This window comes from Leptodactylus fuscus, chromosome 6 (assembly GCF_031893055.1).
Source record: "Leptodactylus fuscus isolate aLepFus1 chromosome 6, aLepFus1.hap2, whole genome shotgun sequence".
Classification (NCBI taxonomy): domain Eukaryota; kingdom Metazoa; phylum Chordata; class Amphibia; order Anura; family Leptodactylidae; genus Leptodactylus; species Leptodactylus fuscus.
The window spans coordinates 46,253,743-46,272,286 of NC_134270.1; the positions used below are offsets into that span (position 1 = coordinate 46,253,743).

An 18,544-nucleotide genomic window follows, 5' to 3' on the forward strand; every position below is an offset into this window, starting at 1 on the left:
TCTAAGCACAGTCTTGGTTTCCCTTTTAACACAGTAAATAGACATAGCCCCTTTAAGATGAGCCCCAGCTGGTGCTGAAGCTGAGCATGCTGGGAGTACTATTCAGTCTGCAGGCCTGTGTGCAGAGGAGAATAGAATCAGCACTGATCGTGGTGCTGCTGTCAATGGCAGGCTCCTGCAAGCTGCTGGGCATCGAACCCAGGACAGGTAGGTGCCATGATCCCTGCTTCAGTCCCTCCCAGGTAGTGGGACTCTATGGACAGAAAGGGGGAGGGCAGGGGGGCTTGCTGGGTACAACACAGGGGCACAGAAACCCCAGGAAGTTGTCAAACAATCCTCCTGATCATCTGCAGAAAGCAAAGATTATAGGGCTGAGCAATTAATATTCATGCAGGTAGACTTCACTCCCCAGATGCTGTATACAGGACTTTTATTGTACTTGCTACATTGTATCCTGCAGCATGGCTTGTGCAGGAAACCTAGGGGTGATATTGTGTGTGAGCTGTGGCTTTGTTCATTTGTTCAGGCTTAAGGCTCTTTTTTTTTTGTTCAACACTTTGCAGACAGGTCTTTACTACATTTTTTTTTTTACTTGTCCAAAAAGAAAAAAAAAAGAGCGTCAAAATTAACCCTTCAAACAGTGTCATCTGAAAAATATTTCTACAGTATTTATTAAATAAAAAAAAATATTTGTCTGTTTGGGAAACTCAGAAAATATTTTTTGTTGTATTTTTTTGTAAAGCGTTTTAGATCTTCATGAAAATATGTAAAAAAAAAATTCTGGGCATTTATGATACATTGGCAGACGGGCGGAAGGCACACCTTTTCTTTTAAGATTTAGCTCGTGTTTTAAGACTTAAGAAAATCAGAATTTGTATAATAAAAATCTGGTTTTGGTTCTTGTATTTTTTAATGCAGGTTAAGGAAGGATGTGCATTTTTCTTTTGTTGGTGGATGTTATATTCAATTCCAAAAATATTTTTTAAAAAAATAAAGTCAAATATGTTACTATATCATTATGTTTAAGGAAATACATGCACACTAGTCTGATACAGAACGCTAAATTGTACGCTGTAATTTACGTCGTGTTATAGAGGTCACAGGGCAAGGGGAAAAAAATGAATTAATTATACAGTGTACAGAAATTAATATTAATTTTGTGTCATTCCATGTCATTTTTGTCACGTAGAGAAAATTGTGTAAGCTGTGATATTATATCGATATAAACTGTAATTATGGTGTTTGCATTCGGTAGAAAAACATGTGTGTTCCAGGTATCTCTGCTGAATGGAAAATGCGTGAAATGTCTCATTTAGAATTTAGTGTGGGTGTAAATTGTGAAGACATCTTTAAGTACTTTTCTCCTCCTGAAGCTTTGCATCGGCAGGAGGTCCTTGAATGTCTGGACTAGACAATGTGGCACAGCAGAATTTTAATAATTCTACTTGACAAAGGCCCCATGTCATATTCCTGGATTCTGTCTCAGAATACAAATTCACAGATACATATTGCAGTAGGGTCTTGAGACCGGCTTTTGGCTGTTCTACCAAATTGTATACCTAAATATTACAGAGTGTCAGATTATAATACATACACCTTAAGGGTATATACAATATAATGTAGGAATAAAAAAAAGAATAAAATGTGTCAATTTTGTAACTCTCTCCCAGCTGTTTAATTTGCAGCGCAAGTCATGGAGTCTTGTCTTCAGACAGCTTTAAACAGATGCTGCAGGTATCTTGCAGGAAGGAAGGAAGAAATGTGGTGAACTGTACAGACAGTTATACCAGAGTCTGTTTTCAAGCAGGTTGTTACCAGGACAATAGTTAATACAGGTTGTTTCATAAAACAGATATAAGGAATGGGTTAATATTATTCTTGCCAGCCATATGGGCGGGGGGGATTTATTAAGACTGGCGTTCTGGATACCAGTCTAAATTTATTCCTCTGCGGGCACAAACTACAATTGAATTAAGAGGTTTAATATTAAAATACTGTGGAAAAAAAACGTTTGTGTTTTTTGTAGCTGCATTGTGCTATATGTGGCCTTAGACATAGGTTCATAAATTCCCGTCACTGAGGCTGGAGTCACTCGGTGCAACCTGTGTGACATCACTGAGAAATGTAATATTTATTTGTGGGACATACCCTTTTATAGGATCAAAGGGTTAAAAAAAAAAGAGAATGATTTCCAAGGAAAATAGGGAGGGAGATTTATCATAAGGGGAACTTTAAGGTTCAGTTTTGAGTCTTTGTTGCTGTAGTTATTATTTATGCAGTTTATCACATGTTGCATGATGTTTGCTAAATTTTGTGCATCTGTAAAGAGGATCATACACCCCTCCACCAACTCCAGCTCTTTGCATCCTCTAATAGGATCCGCTCCACTGATTCCAACACAGTTAAAATTTTTCTTTAGCCTCAGATATTCCGGGGTTTCAGCACCCAATATGCTGTTTTGGGGTCCGTTATTGGGATCCGTCGCTGTCATCCATCATAGGATTAGAGCAATGGACATTAATAGTAGTAGAGTTATGGACACAGATGGAGTGTCCGTGTCTATCCTTTCCCATTAACTATAATGTAAAAAACCTGACCAATTGTGTCTTCCAACATGTTTGATTACTTTGTAACAGTAGAAAAAGACAGAAAAATCAAAAAGCATGATGGAGGAAAGCTTCAGTCAGGCATCTATCATTTAAAGTCTGTTCCAGTGTGAACCCATCCTTAAAGGGATTCTATAATTAGATTTCCCTTTTTTAACTAAATATTTATTTATTCTTCTCTTTCCTTTATTTATTTATTTTTTTTGCTCCGCACCGCCGTTCCTGAGGAATTCCTTCTTTCTTCTATATGTAAATGAGCTTTCAGACAGCAATGGGGAAGTCCCCTGTCCGAAAACTCTTCAGCGACACCTCTGTCTTCTTCTCCAGCCGCCTCTTCGCTGGGTCATCGACCACATCTTCAGCCAGAAGCACCGACTGTGCACGTCCGTCGGCCATTTTCCTGTGGCTGAACGAGCATTCGTGTAAGAGGCCACAGGAAAATGGCCGATGAACATGCACAGTCGGCGCTTTTGGCTGAAGATGCAGCCGATGGACCGGAGAAGAAAATAGAGGCGTCGTTTTAAGTGTTTTCGGACACCACAGTGAACACCTCCAGTGCTGTTTCAGCACAGGGGAACACCCCCTTTGCTGTCGGAAAGCTCATTTACATATGGAAGAAAGAAGAAATTCCTCAGGAACGGCGGCGCGGGTCAGAATAATAAAAGTAAGAGGAGAATAGCCTTTCTTAAGACTATTCCGACGTGTATTTAGTTAAACAAGGGACTCTAATGATAGAATCCCTTTAAAATCCCTTAGCATTCCATTGCTTAGGATGTTCCTATATCTTACTGCTTCTCTATTTTCATACATGTATGATGAAATGTCAACCAAAGCAATGGCTAGGAGAGTGTCTGTCAATCACTGCTATTGTAGTGACATCCCAAAAGTGCAACAACAGACCCAAAGAGTGGTGCTAAGGGACTCTAATGGGAGGAGGAAAGTGAAGTTTATATTTTCATAGCATTTTGGTCTGAATAAAATTCTTATTTTACGTATTTCATGACCAACATCAAAGAGTTGGCAAGTGAATTAAAGATACACAAACCAAATGTACTACAAGATGTTTACAGTATGGCTGTGTTCTCTTCCCATCAGGTCTCCATTATTAGACCTACCTTTTTGCCTTTGGTGGCCTCAGTTAGATACTAAGTACTTAAAGAGGACCTTTCACCATATCTGGGCACAGGCAGTGTTATATACTGCCAGAAAGCTGACAGTGCGCTGAATTCAGCGCACTGTCGGCTTTCCCGATCCGTGCCCGGTGTAAAGCGCTATCGGTCCCGGTACCGTAGCGCTTTACAGTCAGAAGGGCGTTTCTGACCATTAGCCAGAGACGTCCTTCTGCCTCGCGGCGCCAATCGCGCTGTGCTGTGGAGCCGGGAGGAACGCCCCCTCCCTCTTCTGATAATGCTAGTCTACGGACAAGCTGTGTGAGCAGAGGGAGGGGGCGTTCCTCCCGGCTCCACAGCACAGCGCGATTGGCGCCACGAGGCAGAAGGACGTTCCTGGCTAATGGTCAGAAACGCCCTTCTGACCATAGAAGAGCTACGGTACCGGGCCGTAAGCTCTTCACACCGGGCACAGATCGGGAAAGCCGACAGTGCGCTGAATTCAGCGCACTGTCAGCTTTCTGGCAGTATATAGAACTGCCTGTGCCCGGATATGGTGAAAGGTCCTCTTTAAGACCTTGTAGCCAGATCAGCACGAATCAAAAAAACATTTTAAGAAAAAAAATACAATAGCTTTATCCTATGGTTATGGACTATGGTCTCCTACAATTGTGTCTGTGCATCTGAGTGCTAAAATTTTTTTCTAGGGCGTTGTACTTAGTATAGACCCCTATGGGACTGTGCCACTGTGCATGCTATGTCCAAGAACCATTAAACTTTATTATAATTGTGTACTATACACAAAATCACTGACTTTTATTTTAGGTTTACCTTCTAAAAAAGAAATTAAATCTGCATTGTCCTAAGCAACCATCACCTACAGTTACCAACTGAAGTAAGGGGTGCCCAACCAAAAATACTATCACAACAAAGAGGCATTACAGGGGTATTCCCATGTACATAATCATATCTATATTTGTAGTATTTTTTGGACTATAAGACGCACTGGACTATAAGACGCACCTAGGTTTTTGAGGAGGAAAATAGGGAAAAAAAATTTGAAGCAAAAAATGGTAAAATATTTAATATATGGGAGTTGTAGTTTTGTAACAGCTGCAAGACCACATTGACAGGTGACCCTGCAGCTGTACGGGGACGCATAGAGCATTTTTTTGCAGGGCCAAATGTACTTTTTAGTTATACCATTTAGGGGAATGTCTATTACTTAGATCACCTTTCATTTAAATAAGAGGCAAAACGGTGAGAAAAAACCCAGCGGTTTGGCACATTTGATTTTGACGTTCAGCGTACGGGAAAACTATCAGTAGACCAGGCATTTTCGGACACAGGGATACCTAATGTGTTTGTGTTTCACAGTAATTTTCTACTTCTATATGTATTCTAGGGAAAGGAGGTGATTTAGAACTTTTATTTATTTTAGCTTTTTTTTTTAAAAAAAACTATTTTATTAGTCCCCCCCCCCCCAGGGGGCTTGAACCTGCAGTCATTTTATTGCAAGGCCCATAGACGGCAATACAACTGTATTGCCGTCTATGGGACATTCTGTATATTACTATTGCGGAAGGTCATAGACTAGCCGCAATAGTAATATAGCAATGACAGGCCTGGGAGCCTTCAGTAGGGGGGTGGGGGTGGTGGTGGTGTTTTACACTTTGGGGTGAAGGGGGGGGGGGGGGTTCCATTTCAATGCCCGCAATTAGAATGCACTCTGATTGCGGGCATCAGCTTCAGGCCTCCGCGTATAGCGGAAGCCCGGTTACTATGGCAGCCGCTCTGCACCAGAGCAGCCGCCAATACAGACCCGGCATCCGCTGTAATAGAAAGGCGGATACCGGGGAGGGTTAGACGCCGGCACAGATGCTGGGGCCTGCGGCATTGCTACACTCCTGCCCTGCAGGAAGCCAGCAGTGGCAGGAGCGATGCTGCTATTCCACTCCTCCGCCCCCCCTAGTCCACATTCGGACTATAAGACGCACCCTTATTTTCCCCAAAAAATTTTTTGGGAAAAAGTGCGTCTTATAGTCTTATAGTTTACAAATATAAGTAATTAAAAATTCTGCAAAGTTTTAAATATTTTCTCTAACTTTTAGTGATGACAGTCTGTTATCTTAAGATATCCCGACCACAATAAGGACATCATGGCTGATTTTCTTACCTTAGAAAGTTCCTGCATTCGTAGTCGTGTCCACTGGCAACCGATCAAGACAACAGACTGTGACCACAAGATATTTAGAGAAATCTTTAAAACTCTGCAAAATGTTTAATTACTTATATTTGCAAAATGTTTAACTTTTAATTATCTACAAATGTAAAAATAATTAAGTACATGGGAATACCCCTTTAAATCAGTTACTAGCCCAATTCTTGATTGTAGCTGAATCCTCCTCCGCCTCCTCGTGTAAGAAGAAATCCAAGATGGTTCAGGGAGCAGGCGCTGTACGCTCAGCCACCTCGGCAGGCCGAGCATACAGTACATGCGCCATCTTGGGCTTCTTCTTATACAAGCAGGTGCAGTACGCCTGTTCATGTAGGAAGGAAGTAATGAAAAGGAGGAGGAGGTTAGAACTACAATCAAGAAGGTGGTGGGGATGCAGGTCCAGGCCAATGATGTGGGGGTGCTCAGAGCACAGTGGGAACTAAATTGCATAAGAAGAAACTGTTTTTTTTCATGAAAATGCCGGCAACATAATTGAAACAAAAGGTATCCCTACAATAGACTTTCTAAAGGCTACATGAACATAGGTTTAGTTAAAATTAAAAAGTTCCAATGATAGACTCCCTTTTTTTCCTATCAGTATGTCTTTGTAGAATGGGAGGAAATCCACACACACACGGTGAGAACATACAAACTCCTTGCAGATGTTGTTCCTGGTGGGATTCAAACCCAGGACTCCAGCACTGCAGAGCTGCAGTGCTAACCACTGAGCCACCGTGTTGCCCCCAATGATAGATTCCCTTTAAACAGAACCTTTCACGACCTCTTCCAGCTCCAACTCTCTTCAGTAATTGCTATATCACTGATTTTGGCACAGTTTTTTCTCTAGTCCCCACGGTTCTCGAGTAATCATTGTTAGTTTAGGCATAATTATGCTCCTCACTCAGTGGCGTAACTAGGAACAGCGGGGCCCCAAGGCGAACATTTGACATGCCCCCAAGCCGACTCCCCTCCCCACCGACTGAAAAGACCCCCTGAGTATAATGATAACAGTGTTTATGGGGTTCGCTGGGACCGCGGCCTTACTTACCAGACCCGGCTCCTGCTCACAGCCGTCTCTTCAGAAGGGGAAGTACAGGTGGCTGTGAGCAAGAGCCACGATCGACAAGTAAATAGGGCCCATTACCTAAATCTGCAGTGGTCATTGCTGAGCCCTTTAATGTCCTGGGCCTTGTGGCACCCACTACCGCTGCTACCATGCTGGTTACACACCTGTCTCCACTGTCTGGTTGGGGGTCCTGAGCTGGAGAAGGGACCGCCCATCTAACTCATAAGTGTACTTAAAATGAATAGCGGTGATTGTTTGAGATTTAGAGAAAAAATTCCCTGCAATCCTGTCATAAGGGTGCAAAGTGGCAACTGGTGTTCTGCTTTTGGAGAAATGGCTGTAAACTAGCTTATATCTGTGAGGTGTATATTCATGCATATCTGCAGCACGGTGCTTGTGATCAATAACCACAGCTTAGTTTGCTTACAAACATAACCATAGGTAAGATGTATCCATAGCCAGTTATATGAGGATCTAATACTATTCTGCAAAGGTATTAGGATCCTTCTTGCCACTATATTGTGTTATGTACAGCTTTCCTTTTTGCAACATATAACAGTATTCAGAACCTTTTAAGACCCTGAGCCCTGTTGTGGGGCTTATTATATATCTAATATCCAGTATCTACCACTGATTAGTGGGTACTATATTTTTAGGCACTATAGTGTATAGCTGTATTATGTATGCACTGTATGGTAGTTTTTGACACTTCTCTAATCTGCTGTTCTTAGTTGTAATTGAGCCTTCGCTTCATCCTCGGAAATGTGAGGCAATGCAAATTGATGGTATTTCCCAGGATGCAAATGATTTCCATAGCAAGGATCGTTTTCGATCACGTCAATCTTTAATATACAGGATGCTCCCGTCCTGATGAAGTCTTGTTGGATGGAGGTGACTGGGATTGTCGCTAAATGAACTGTCTATTAGAAAAGGGAAGAATATAATAATTCAAAAATCCCCCCAAAAATCTGATGCACATAATCATGGAATTCCAAATCTGCCTTTTTTGTTCAATTGTTATTTTCTAGAGATGAGCGAGTAGTATTCGATTGAGTAGGTACTCGGTCGAATACCACGCGGTAAACGTAGTAAAAATTTGATTCCCCTCCCATCTTCCCTGGCGCTTTTTTACACCAATAACTATGCAGGGGAGGTGGGACAGGAACTAGGACAATGTATACAGTAGAGATGAGCGAGTAGTGAAATATTTGAAATTCGATTTGAGTAGACCTCGATATTCGACTATTCAATTGAATACCTACTCGATGGAATACTACTTGCTCATCTCTATTATTTTCACAAATGTAATTTATAGCAACTGAATAAATTCAGATAAGGATACAACTTACTATGTTTTACGTGACTGTCTAATGGTTATATAGCAGAGGTAATATTTAACTCCACTTTTAAATGCACTTCACCTTTTACTGGTTTTAGAAAGAGATTTTGCTTTGATTTTCTTTGTAGCTACTGTTCTCTGAGCCGTCTCTATAGTCAATAATATCCTCCTGTGACTTGTGGGAGGGAGAGTGTGATGGAGCAGACGGTCTCTCTTGTGTTACTTGACATCTGCTTCAGGGAGCTGCCTTTCAATGGGTAAACATAGTACTGAGTAAGGTGTGATCCTTGGTACTTATCCAGATTTTAGTCATCTCTACAGTAATTAGTTTCTGGATATTCCTCTTAAAGGAACACTAGAATGATAAGAGGAAATGTGAAGACAATAAACAGCATAATTTTCTAAAGATAACATAACACGGCAATCATATGATTAAAAATATTACAACTGGTCAATTATTTTGTCCAAATTTTTTTGCTATTTAACAAAAAAATAAAAAATAAAAATTAAACCTGCTTGTCAGCGAATAGAGCATTAGAAAATCCAATTCATACTTGTAGTTTTTATAATAATAGTAATAATAATAGTTTTTATAATTATATTATATTATTGTGAAGAGGTAAGGTTATTTAAATAAGTTACAAAAATCTGCATTACTTTTAATAAAAGGCTCTAAAGTTATCAGTAGGGAAAATACTGCATTCTTCCTATTTCCCTTATTTTTACCTTTTTATCTCTTAAGTAGATGAGCAAAGGATTGGAGGACCTACCACAATATCTCAAACTTCCCCTTTTTGTGGGACTGTCAAATAAATGGGGTAGCAAAATAGAGAAGTTCTGTAGATTTTCTAAATATCAGGTCTTCCATTCCTGAATCTTTGGGTCGTAAGGCAGTTTGTACATTAAAGGGGCTCTATCAGCAAAATCATGCTGATAGAGCCCCACATATGCGTAAATAGCCTTTAAAAAGGCTATTCAGGCAGCGCTAAAGTTATATTAAACTACCCCCCAGTTTTAAAATAATACCCTAAAAAAGAATGTGATCAACTTACCCATTGTGCACGGGGGGCGGGCATTCAGGGTGCGCCGTCTTCTTCATCCACGCCTCCTCTTCCTGCGATGTCCTCGGGTCCCTCGAGCGCCGGAGGAAGACGGGACCTGAGGACATCGCAGGAAGAGGAGGCGTGGATGAAGAAGATGGCACACCCTGAATGCCCGCCCAGCATGTACGATGGGTAAGTTGATCACATTCTTTTTTAGGGTATTATTTTAAAACTGGGGGGTAGTTTAATATAACTTTAGCGGTGCCTGAATAGCCTTTTTAAAGGCTATTCACGCATATGTGGGGCTCTATCAGCATGATTTTGATGATAGAGCCCCTTTAAATGCTCAACAACTTTTTTCATATTTTCCTTACTCGCCTTCCAAAATTCATAGCTATGTTAACAGAAAAACAAAGTTATGTTATTTAAGGTGTACATTCATTTTGCACCATATAAGGTTTAGATTAACTAAACATTTTTTTGTGGGTCATTAGAAGAAACCCACAAATTTATCATCATCTTTTTTTTTCATGGCATCCACTTTGTATTAGAAATCACATGGCAGCTTTGTCTGGCAGGCCATTAAGATTATGGCAAAACCATATTTGTGGCTGTTTACGTGAAAAGGGCCCAGATCGTCGATACTAATTATAGAGAAAATAGTCCAAAACATATTTGGGTAAAAAAATCACAATTTTGTTTTATGCTAAAATTTTATTTAAAAATATGTCAAGTTTACAAATTTGTTGAGACTTTTAAGAATTTGTACACTTTTGGTGCAGATTTCGTTAGAATTAAAGTGACATATAAAAGGGCCCAGATCGTCGGCGCTACTTTCCAATCCGGTTTTGTCGCCTTTTATTGGCTTACATGACTAATTTAGAGTGCTTAATATTCAAAAAGGCGTATGAATACATATAAATCAAAAAGATCGGACCAGGAGTTCAATTTCAAGGATTTTAGGGAGTGATTAGGTTGTTGGTTTGTTTACTTCGTGAAGCAATCATGTGTAATGCGAATAGTTGATTATTATCCAAGAATTATTATCGTGTTGCATCTTATTTGTTAAATTTTACAGTTTAGCTTTGCTTTTGGTCTGCAAATTTAAATACATTTTGATTAAGTAGAACATTTTTATTTAATACGAACTTGTACGAAGTCGCAACACGTAACGACAGCTCCACGCGGCATTTAACTCGGCCATTTTAATTATCGACAGTTAACTAGTGATGGCTTCCTCCGACCACTTGTCAGCTGAAGGTGTTGCTAGATTGTTGAACCGTTTTGGAGCTGGTGATTTTAAAGACGATATACAGTCAATGTTTGAGGACTATTTCTGCCCTCGAAAGGAAGACGAGGGAAATGGTATGTGATATTTTGTCATTATAACAAGATTTTAAAATTGGACCAATTGGAAAATTTATTTTGTATGTAATTCCAGAGGCTTGTTCTACAGGAAAAGGGTCAAATGTTGTTTTGTCCTTGCTACATCATTTTTTTGATAACTTTTCTTTGGGAGAAACAGACTGCCAATGTCATGCCGATAACTGCTGTGGACAAAATAAGAACAATTTCATGATGCAGTATGCAAACTGGCGAACCTGTACTCAAAAAAATGAGCAGTTTACCATGAGCTTCCTGCCAGTGGGACATACAAAATTCTGGCCTGACTTGTACTTTGGACTATTCAAAAAAAAACTGAGGACAAGCAAAGCTGAAACTGTTAAAGATATGTGCGCAATTGCTGAAAGTGCTTGTCCTCAGACAAATGCAATAATTCCTGTCCCAGTTGGTGATGAAGCAGGTAACATGGTAATACCCACTTATGACTGGCAAGATAAATTTGCCTGCAACATGAAAGCAATTCCTGATTTGAAAAAATATCACCAGTTTATATTTTCTAGCAAGGCAAAAGGAACTGTGCTTTGCAAGGAAACGTCAACTGCTTTGGATAACACAGGCATTTCTTTAAGTATTGTAAAAGATACTGACAAAATTAATAGCGATTTGCCTAGGATTGTGGAACCGCAACCACTATCTCTTGAACGTCGCAAATATTTGGCAGAAAAGATTAGACCATTTGTGATGACTAAAGAGGCAAAAGATGTTCTTTGCCCAATTCCAGGTGATGAGGAGGTAACAGGCATGTTAAATCCAAGAAATTACCCATTATTACTTGGTGCAGCTGAACCGGTTGTTCAGGATGTCCTTGCACGACCTGATTCTAGAAGAAAAATTGCAACTGATAAACCAGATAATATACCTCCTGCTAAAAGAAAGTCGCCAGTTTGTAGTTACTGCAAAGAGCAGGGCCACAGAAATCAGGTTCGCAACAACATACCAACTTGTCCAAAACGAAGAAGCAACGAGTAGAATTTTTTTACTCAAACAGCTCTACACTTTAGAATAACTTGTTCTGGTACTTAATGATAGTTTTTAAATGATAATATTTGTTTATCATTGTTTTCTTTTATAATTATGTTTATACAAGATGTTAGCTAGGATAATTCATGTACTTGTGAATTTTACAGGGGTACAATGTAATTTTCTTCCATTGGTTTACAATTTCTTCATAGTAATCAAATCAACTTAGTCTCATTGCTATGTATCATACATAAGAGTAGCTCTACTGCTTAAACTTTCAACTTTAATATGATGTACAAGGTTATTATTAATTAAGTTCTTACATTGCAATTAGTTGGTCGTTGTATAAGTAGACTGATAAAATTTGAAAGAATTTTGTGTTGGTTCACGGCTGTTTTTGGACCAAATCAGCTTGGTTACATTGTAATACAATATTAAGTATGCATTATTATTGTAGCTAAGATCTCAAGCTTTCATTTGATATATAACATGCCATAACTTGTAATAATTGTTTGATTTGTAATGATTTAAAGTCGTCGTTACTTTTTGAAGTGAAATTTCTCGAAATTGACTTTCTTGTGGTATGTTGTGTTTTTCACTTTTTTTCTCGTAATTGTGCTTTCAATAAAAATTTTTTTGCTGTTTCGGACAATGTTACACCATAACCGTTACAATGATACCAAGAACTCCATATCGACAGTGTGGGCCCTTTTCACATAAACAGCCACATTTATATTGGATTTTGGCTGATGAATATCTATGTTTAGGGCAAGATTTAGATTTATGCAAAAAAAATAGTTTCAGGTACTTAGAAACACTTGCAAATAGGTAAATTCTTGATTAATTTCTAGAGGTTTTTGTTCCTTTAACTGTGAGCTGCAGCTGTTTCTGTGAAATATGTTATATAGTAAATTCAATGTCTTAATATATTAAAGACAATTTTGATCAAGATTAAAGTGAACATGTTGTAACATGACCATATTAAATGATACATACAGAATGCTCTAAATCTAGTCAGACATATGATCCTGAATTATTCTTAAAGGGTTGTACATACCAAGGGGGCGTTCACACTAGCGTCTGCTGTCTGTCCAGAGGTTTCTGTCCTAATTCCCGGAGAAACTGCGTAGGAGGCTGCTGGCCAGCGGTCAGTTTTAAAACCTATTAATTTGAATGGGTTTTAAAAGCAAACCGCCGGTGTCCGTATGCAGCCTCTCCGCGGTAAAACCGTTTTTTTGCACGGACACAAAGTCGGACATGCAGGATATTGTGTCCGTCTGAAAAAAAAAAAAAAACTGTGCAAACGCATTTCATATTCACTGCTAGTCTTCTACCTAGCCCTTACCTTTGTCTGTCTATCTGTGTGACACTTTCACTAGCCTGCTGACCAGCTCTTGGGGCTCTTCTGTAAGCCAAGGATGGGAGCAGTAGGTCCTAGGCAGCAGCAAACCATTGAAAGAAGAGAAGGGAGGATACTGGTTGGCCTGCCTCTGTGCCTAGAATGTTATCTCAGCCATCCAATGCATCTATATAATAAACCTGGATTGTTATATAATCTACCTGGTTTATGATATGGATGCACACGATATTGCCTATATGTATGTAGTACAGTGAGTGTGGGGAGTGGAGTGATGGGAGCCCAACCTGGTCCAGGAGCCTACCAAGGGATTCCCTGCATGGTCCATGCCTGACTGTCTGTATGGTTTATTCTACACTAATAATGGGGAACTATTTGTCAAGATTGGCATAAGGAACAGTTGCAAAAAAAGTCAAGAGCTCCAGCAAAATATGAATAAATATTTAAACACAATAAAACTGACACTCGGTTAAAAACAATAAAAAGTACATTTGTAGTGCCCTCTGTCCCATTGTGTGAAACGACTTTCTTTGTAATGTATCTTTCTGTCTGTATTTGAACCCTACAAATTGTACAGCGCTGCGGAATATGTTGGTGCTATATAAATAAAATTTATTATTATTATTATTATTATTATTATTACATACAAAAATTCAGGGGAATATAGATAGACTCTAGGTAACATACCCATCTGTCCCTGATTCAAAATACATATCAACACTACTAGTCTGCCCATACTATCGACTAACCACCAAATATAAAGGAATGTGAAACTTCGCGGCGAGAGATGAAGGATACTAGAGAAAAATAAAAATGAGCTAGGCAGAAAGGAATGATAATATGTATGAGATGAATACCAAATGAGAAGTGCAATGGGATGAACAAGCAGAATTCATGGCATTAGTAGTTAAAGAGGACCTTTCATCAGATTGGGCACAGGCAGTTCTATATACTGCTGGAAAGCTGACCCGATCTGTGCCACGGGTAAAGTGCTATCGGGACGCCAGGGACGCCCTTCTGCCCAGCAGCGCCTATCGCGCTGTACTGTGTGAGCGGGGAGGAACGCCTCCTCCCCTCCTGATAATACTCGTCTATGGATGAGCACTGTGAGCAGCGTTCCTCCCCGCTCCACAGTACAGCGCAATAGGCGCTGCTGGGCAGAAGGGCGTCTCTGGCTAACAGTCAGAAACGCCCTTCTGACTGTAAAGCGCTACGGTACCGGGACCGATAGCGCTTTACCCGGGGCACAGATCGGGAAAGCCGAATTCAGTATATAGAACTGCCTGTGCCCAATCTGATGAAAGGTCCTCTTTAATGCAGAAGTGCAATGGAGGGGGCAAGGGGAGAGACCCCAGCTTGTATCGCCATCTACTGTGGCCTCCTTAGGAACCCTGAGCCCCTAAAGAAACCACGTTGTATTTTATATATAGTATTTTTTCTATACTTCTCTCTTCGGTATATGGCAAAACTGAGCCTGTGAGCTAAAGCAGATGATGCCATATCCCTCCAGAGGTTGTGGGGGGACCCTAGCAATATTGGGAGGTACCTGGTGGTTGCAACTTATTTGTCTGCCATGGGAAGTGCTGAAAGATTGTTTTCACCCCTCCCCCTTACTAAGACTATAGGGACTGTCAATCCTGTAGACATTGGGACCGATTTATTATGCCTTGTATGCTGTTATCGGGCCTACAAGGTGTAAAAAAGTTGCTAATTTCTTGTGAAAATCGAGTTTGGGCAAAAATGTGAATTTTTTTTTTCTTTCTGTTTTACACTAGATTTATCATGATTTATGGCAGTTTCAGTGTGTAGATACATGGCCGAGCGGAGGATGTGCCCGCTTTGTGGAGAGGCATAAGTGAGGCGCGTCTGCCGGTGCAGGGGACATAAAGCCTGATATTGAACACATCCGTCTCTTCATAAATCTCACTTATGTTATTGCCCATTCTGGCCAGTTCTGCTGATGGTTCTTGTAAGTCTATGGCCAGTTTTGTATAAGAAGTGCAGAGAGAATAGAGAAGCCGTGACCCATGGCAACCAATCAGATCAATACTTTCATTTTTATCCTACTACAGTGCTTGCTATGGGCAACACATCACTTAGTTACCTAAATGGAGCCTAGCGTCACTGGAAAGTTGTTTTTTGAGGTAAAATATTCTGAATATTGGTCACATTACAAATATTTTTGTGTGTGGAGATCAAGTCTCAACAAATATCTTATTGTTGCACTTGTAATATTTTCTTTACTTTGTTCCTTTACATGTCAGTTTTTCTGTTCTAGGTAGTGCACCCCCCCCCCTTTGGATTGTGTACATGGTACCATCCTATTGGCTTGTGTGAATGAGATGAGGAAGCCATTTTGTCTCCGTCATTAGCATTTCTATTGGACATTGTCTGCAGGTTGTGGCTCTGCACTATGTAGGAGGTGAAGACCATAAAGTCTCTTGCCTGTGGCCACATTATCGCTTTGTTTTGTATAAAGTTTGAATTGCGTACCTAGAATTTGTGTCTACAATGGGACATGAATAGGTCTTCCCCTCAAAAACGCTTATCCTATGTCCTCAAGGGTTGACAGAACACAGATTGCAAGTTCAACCCCTATGCTCCCATTGAATGGAGTAGAGACATTGTACATAGTACCACTCTATTCACACAGCATTCAGGGGGTGCCAGTGGTTGGACCCCCTATAGTTCAGACATTTATCGATAAATGGGAAAACCCTTTAAGCTTTGTTCTAGGCCAGAAACACGCACTTTAAGGGTTAGTTCCGCGTGTGCATGTTCCGTCGTGGCTGCAGTGCACGGCATCCTGTCGCAGCTTTCCGCTCTGGATTAGGCAACATGCCACTAGCGGAAAAAAGAACGCTAGCAGTCTACGTAGACCACCATTGTGAGGGGGCGGATTATGACGTGGATTCTGTGCCAAAGTCCGCCCCCTCTTGCCCCGTGTGAATGGAGCCTAATACTTAAAAGGAGTCTTCCACTTCCCCGAAACATATTCACCTGTTACCACTGCACTACAGGGCATCATAACAAAAGGTATATTGTTTGTCAATGTAGTCACTTTTGTAGATCTGGAGAAAAACAACTTTAAAGTCTTATGCAAATAAGGCAGTTGGTGCACTGGGGGCGGGCCTTCAGCTCCCTGGAGCACCACTGTTGACACTCAGACTTCTACCTTCTACCTGCACTACTCCATGCAGTTAGAGCTGATCCTCCAAATTGTCCATCCTATTTGAGCAGCACTCCCAGATCTGAAGCCCGCCTCCAGTGCACCAATTCATTTGCATAACACTTCAAAGTTACTTTTCTCCAAATCTACAAGGAGATATATATATAAATCCATGTAATACAATGGTACCAGATGAATATGCTAGGGGGAGGTGGTTGACTCAGTTTTTGACCTGTTTCTGGTACAAAACTGGAAAGTTGAGAGGTATTAAATACGTATCCAGGAAAAAAGGGAGATATACTCAGCCCACTTGCAGATGTAACTCTTGATCTCATTTTCCACTTCTGTATCTTTACTTTGGCTCTGCTCGGACGTATAACTCCCATGGCTTGGAGTGAAACGATAGATTCACAGGCAAAAGGAAAATCCAGCACGGCCGTAGTAGGAATAGTAAAACTTCCTAAAAGTGATATCAACACTCATGTCACAGGAACACTGCGTCAGACTGATGCGTTTCGGAAACTTTCCTTTTTCAAAGTCTGATCATAAGTGAGAAAACCTTCTCCCATTTGTAGGTCCGCTAATCAGTAATTAACATGTCATTAATTATGATCATGTGTTTTGACCTACAAACCCTCTTTCAGCAAAATCCACAAATGGGATGAAGGTTTAAAACATAAATACCATTTCACAATGAAAACAAAAACAAAAAGAAAAGATGGGTCTTTAGTTCAGGGATATTCTTGATCTGAAGATGCTTCACAAATGTACCAAAATTTTTGAATACAAATCCTGACAAGCTTATAGACATAAGCAAGATACCTATGTAGTATTTTTATTGCTGTACATAAAATATGGTTGTATCAGCGAGGCAGTGAAACATTTGGGTGAGGATTTTCTTGTCACACATGAAAGCCTAATTGCCAATAAAAATGCACATTCTGACTCGCCAAAATTCACACTAGCAGTTATCAAGAAGCTGAGATAGTGTCCTTTGTAGAGCTGCTTAGGTTGAACTGTTGAAACTGTGCATGTCGTCGTCCATTTAGTTACATGTTTTTATTCTTTTTAGGGCACATGTAATCGGAGAGGTGACATCTTTGTGATGTGCAGCTTTCTAGATCCCACCAGCAATTCACCATGAATCAGGTAAGTGGAAGATAAAGTGATCTGTACTGTATCATGTGGTTTAATAGGATACGTTGCGAAAGGGAGCAGCCTTTATTGGGCTATTTCACTACATCAGGGAAGACAGGCTTGCACATTCCAGTGAGCGCCCTCTATTGGTTTGCAACACTGAGGCAGCAGCTGACTTCCTAATTACATCATGGAAGACAGATTTGCATATTCTTCCCATGGTCCTTTGTAAAGCGGAGTGCTAAAGGCTTAATAAGTCTCCACACACCTATATGGTTGTCTCTTCCCAAGGAGTGACAATATCCCCTAAACATTGTTTGTATTTCAAGGCATTAGTCTAGTACATAATTTTATCCAATTTCTTCATGTGGAATAGAGGGCTAATATGAATTTGCTGTACAGTACATTCCCGACCTCATGAAATGTAGTGTCAATGGTTTTAATCCACCAGATTTTTATAGTGTGGGATGAACTAGTCATGTTTAAAGATGCATGACTAAATCAAGGATCATGGGAAGAATATGCTAATGTGTTTCCCAAGATGTAAATAGGGAAACCGTGCCTCTGTATGCTGCCCTCTATGGGAAGCTCCCTTGAACATCATGCCTGACTTTCCAACAAGCCTTTGCTGCAATGATGCATGGTTTTTCCAAGTCAGTATCCCAGCTGTGGACAGCACTGTTTCGACCTGATTAGATCTCATCAGCAAAGCATAGGGAGAACTGGCTTGGCAGAGGTGAGAGACTTCTAGACTAGATTATGGGGATATTGTCACTCCTTAGGGAGAGACCACCATGTAAGTGTGTGGAGTCTTACAAAGCCATTTTCGCTCCACTGTGGGGGATCATGGGAAGAATATGCAAATGTGTTTTTCTGTTAGCAGAAAAAGGAACCCATTGAAGTCAATGGGAGGTTTTTTTTTTCAGCGCCGAAATTCCACACCAAATTGCTCACCATTTTCGTGTGAATGGACCCTTAGACTAGGTTTACATGGTGGAATTGGAAGCTGATTTTGAAGTGGATTCAGGATCAAAATAATCTCCAAAAAGCATCTGGAATCTACTTTGATTCTATCTGAAGCTACTCCGTGTGCAAATGTAAACTCAAGGTGCAAAACTGAAGCTCTGATTTGGTTG

At 40.4% G+C, this 18,544-nt stretch overlaps 1 protein-coding gene across 2 annotated transcripts in view; it reads left to right on the top strand.

Moving 5' to 3' along the window:
- PRDM2 (PR/SET domain 2) overlaps positions 1-18,544 on the top strand; it is an 87,749-nt gene continuing 69,205 nt past the window's right edge. For both annotated transcript variants that reach the window (XM_075279847.1, XM_075279846.1), the window contains exons 1-2: positions 1-207; positions 17,344-17,420. In XM_075279847.1, coding sequence (XP_075135948.1) covers positions 17,412-17,420 — 9 coding nt within the window. In that variant the 5' untranslated portion in view covers positions 1-207; positions 17,344-17,411. The remainder of the gene's footprint in view (positions 208-17,343; positions 17,421-18,544) is intronic.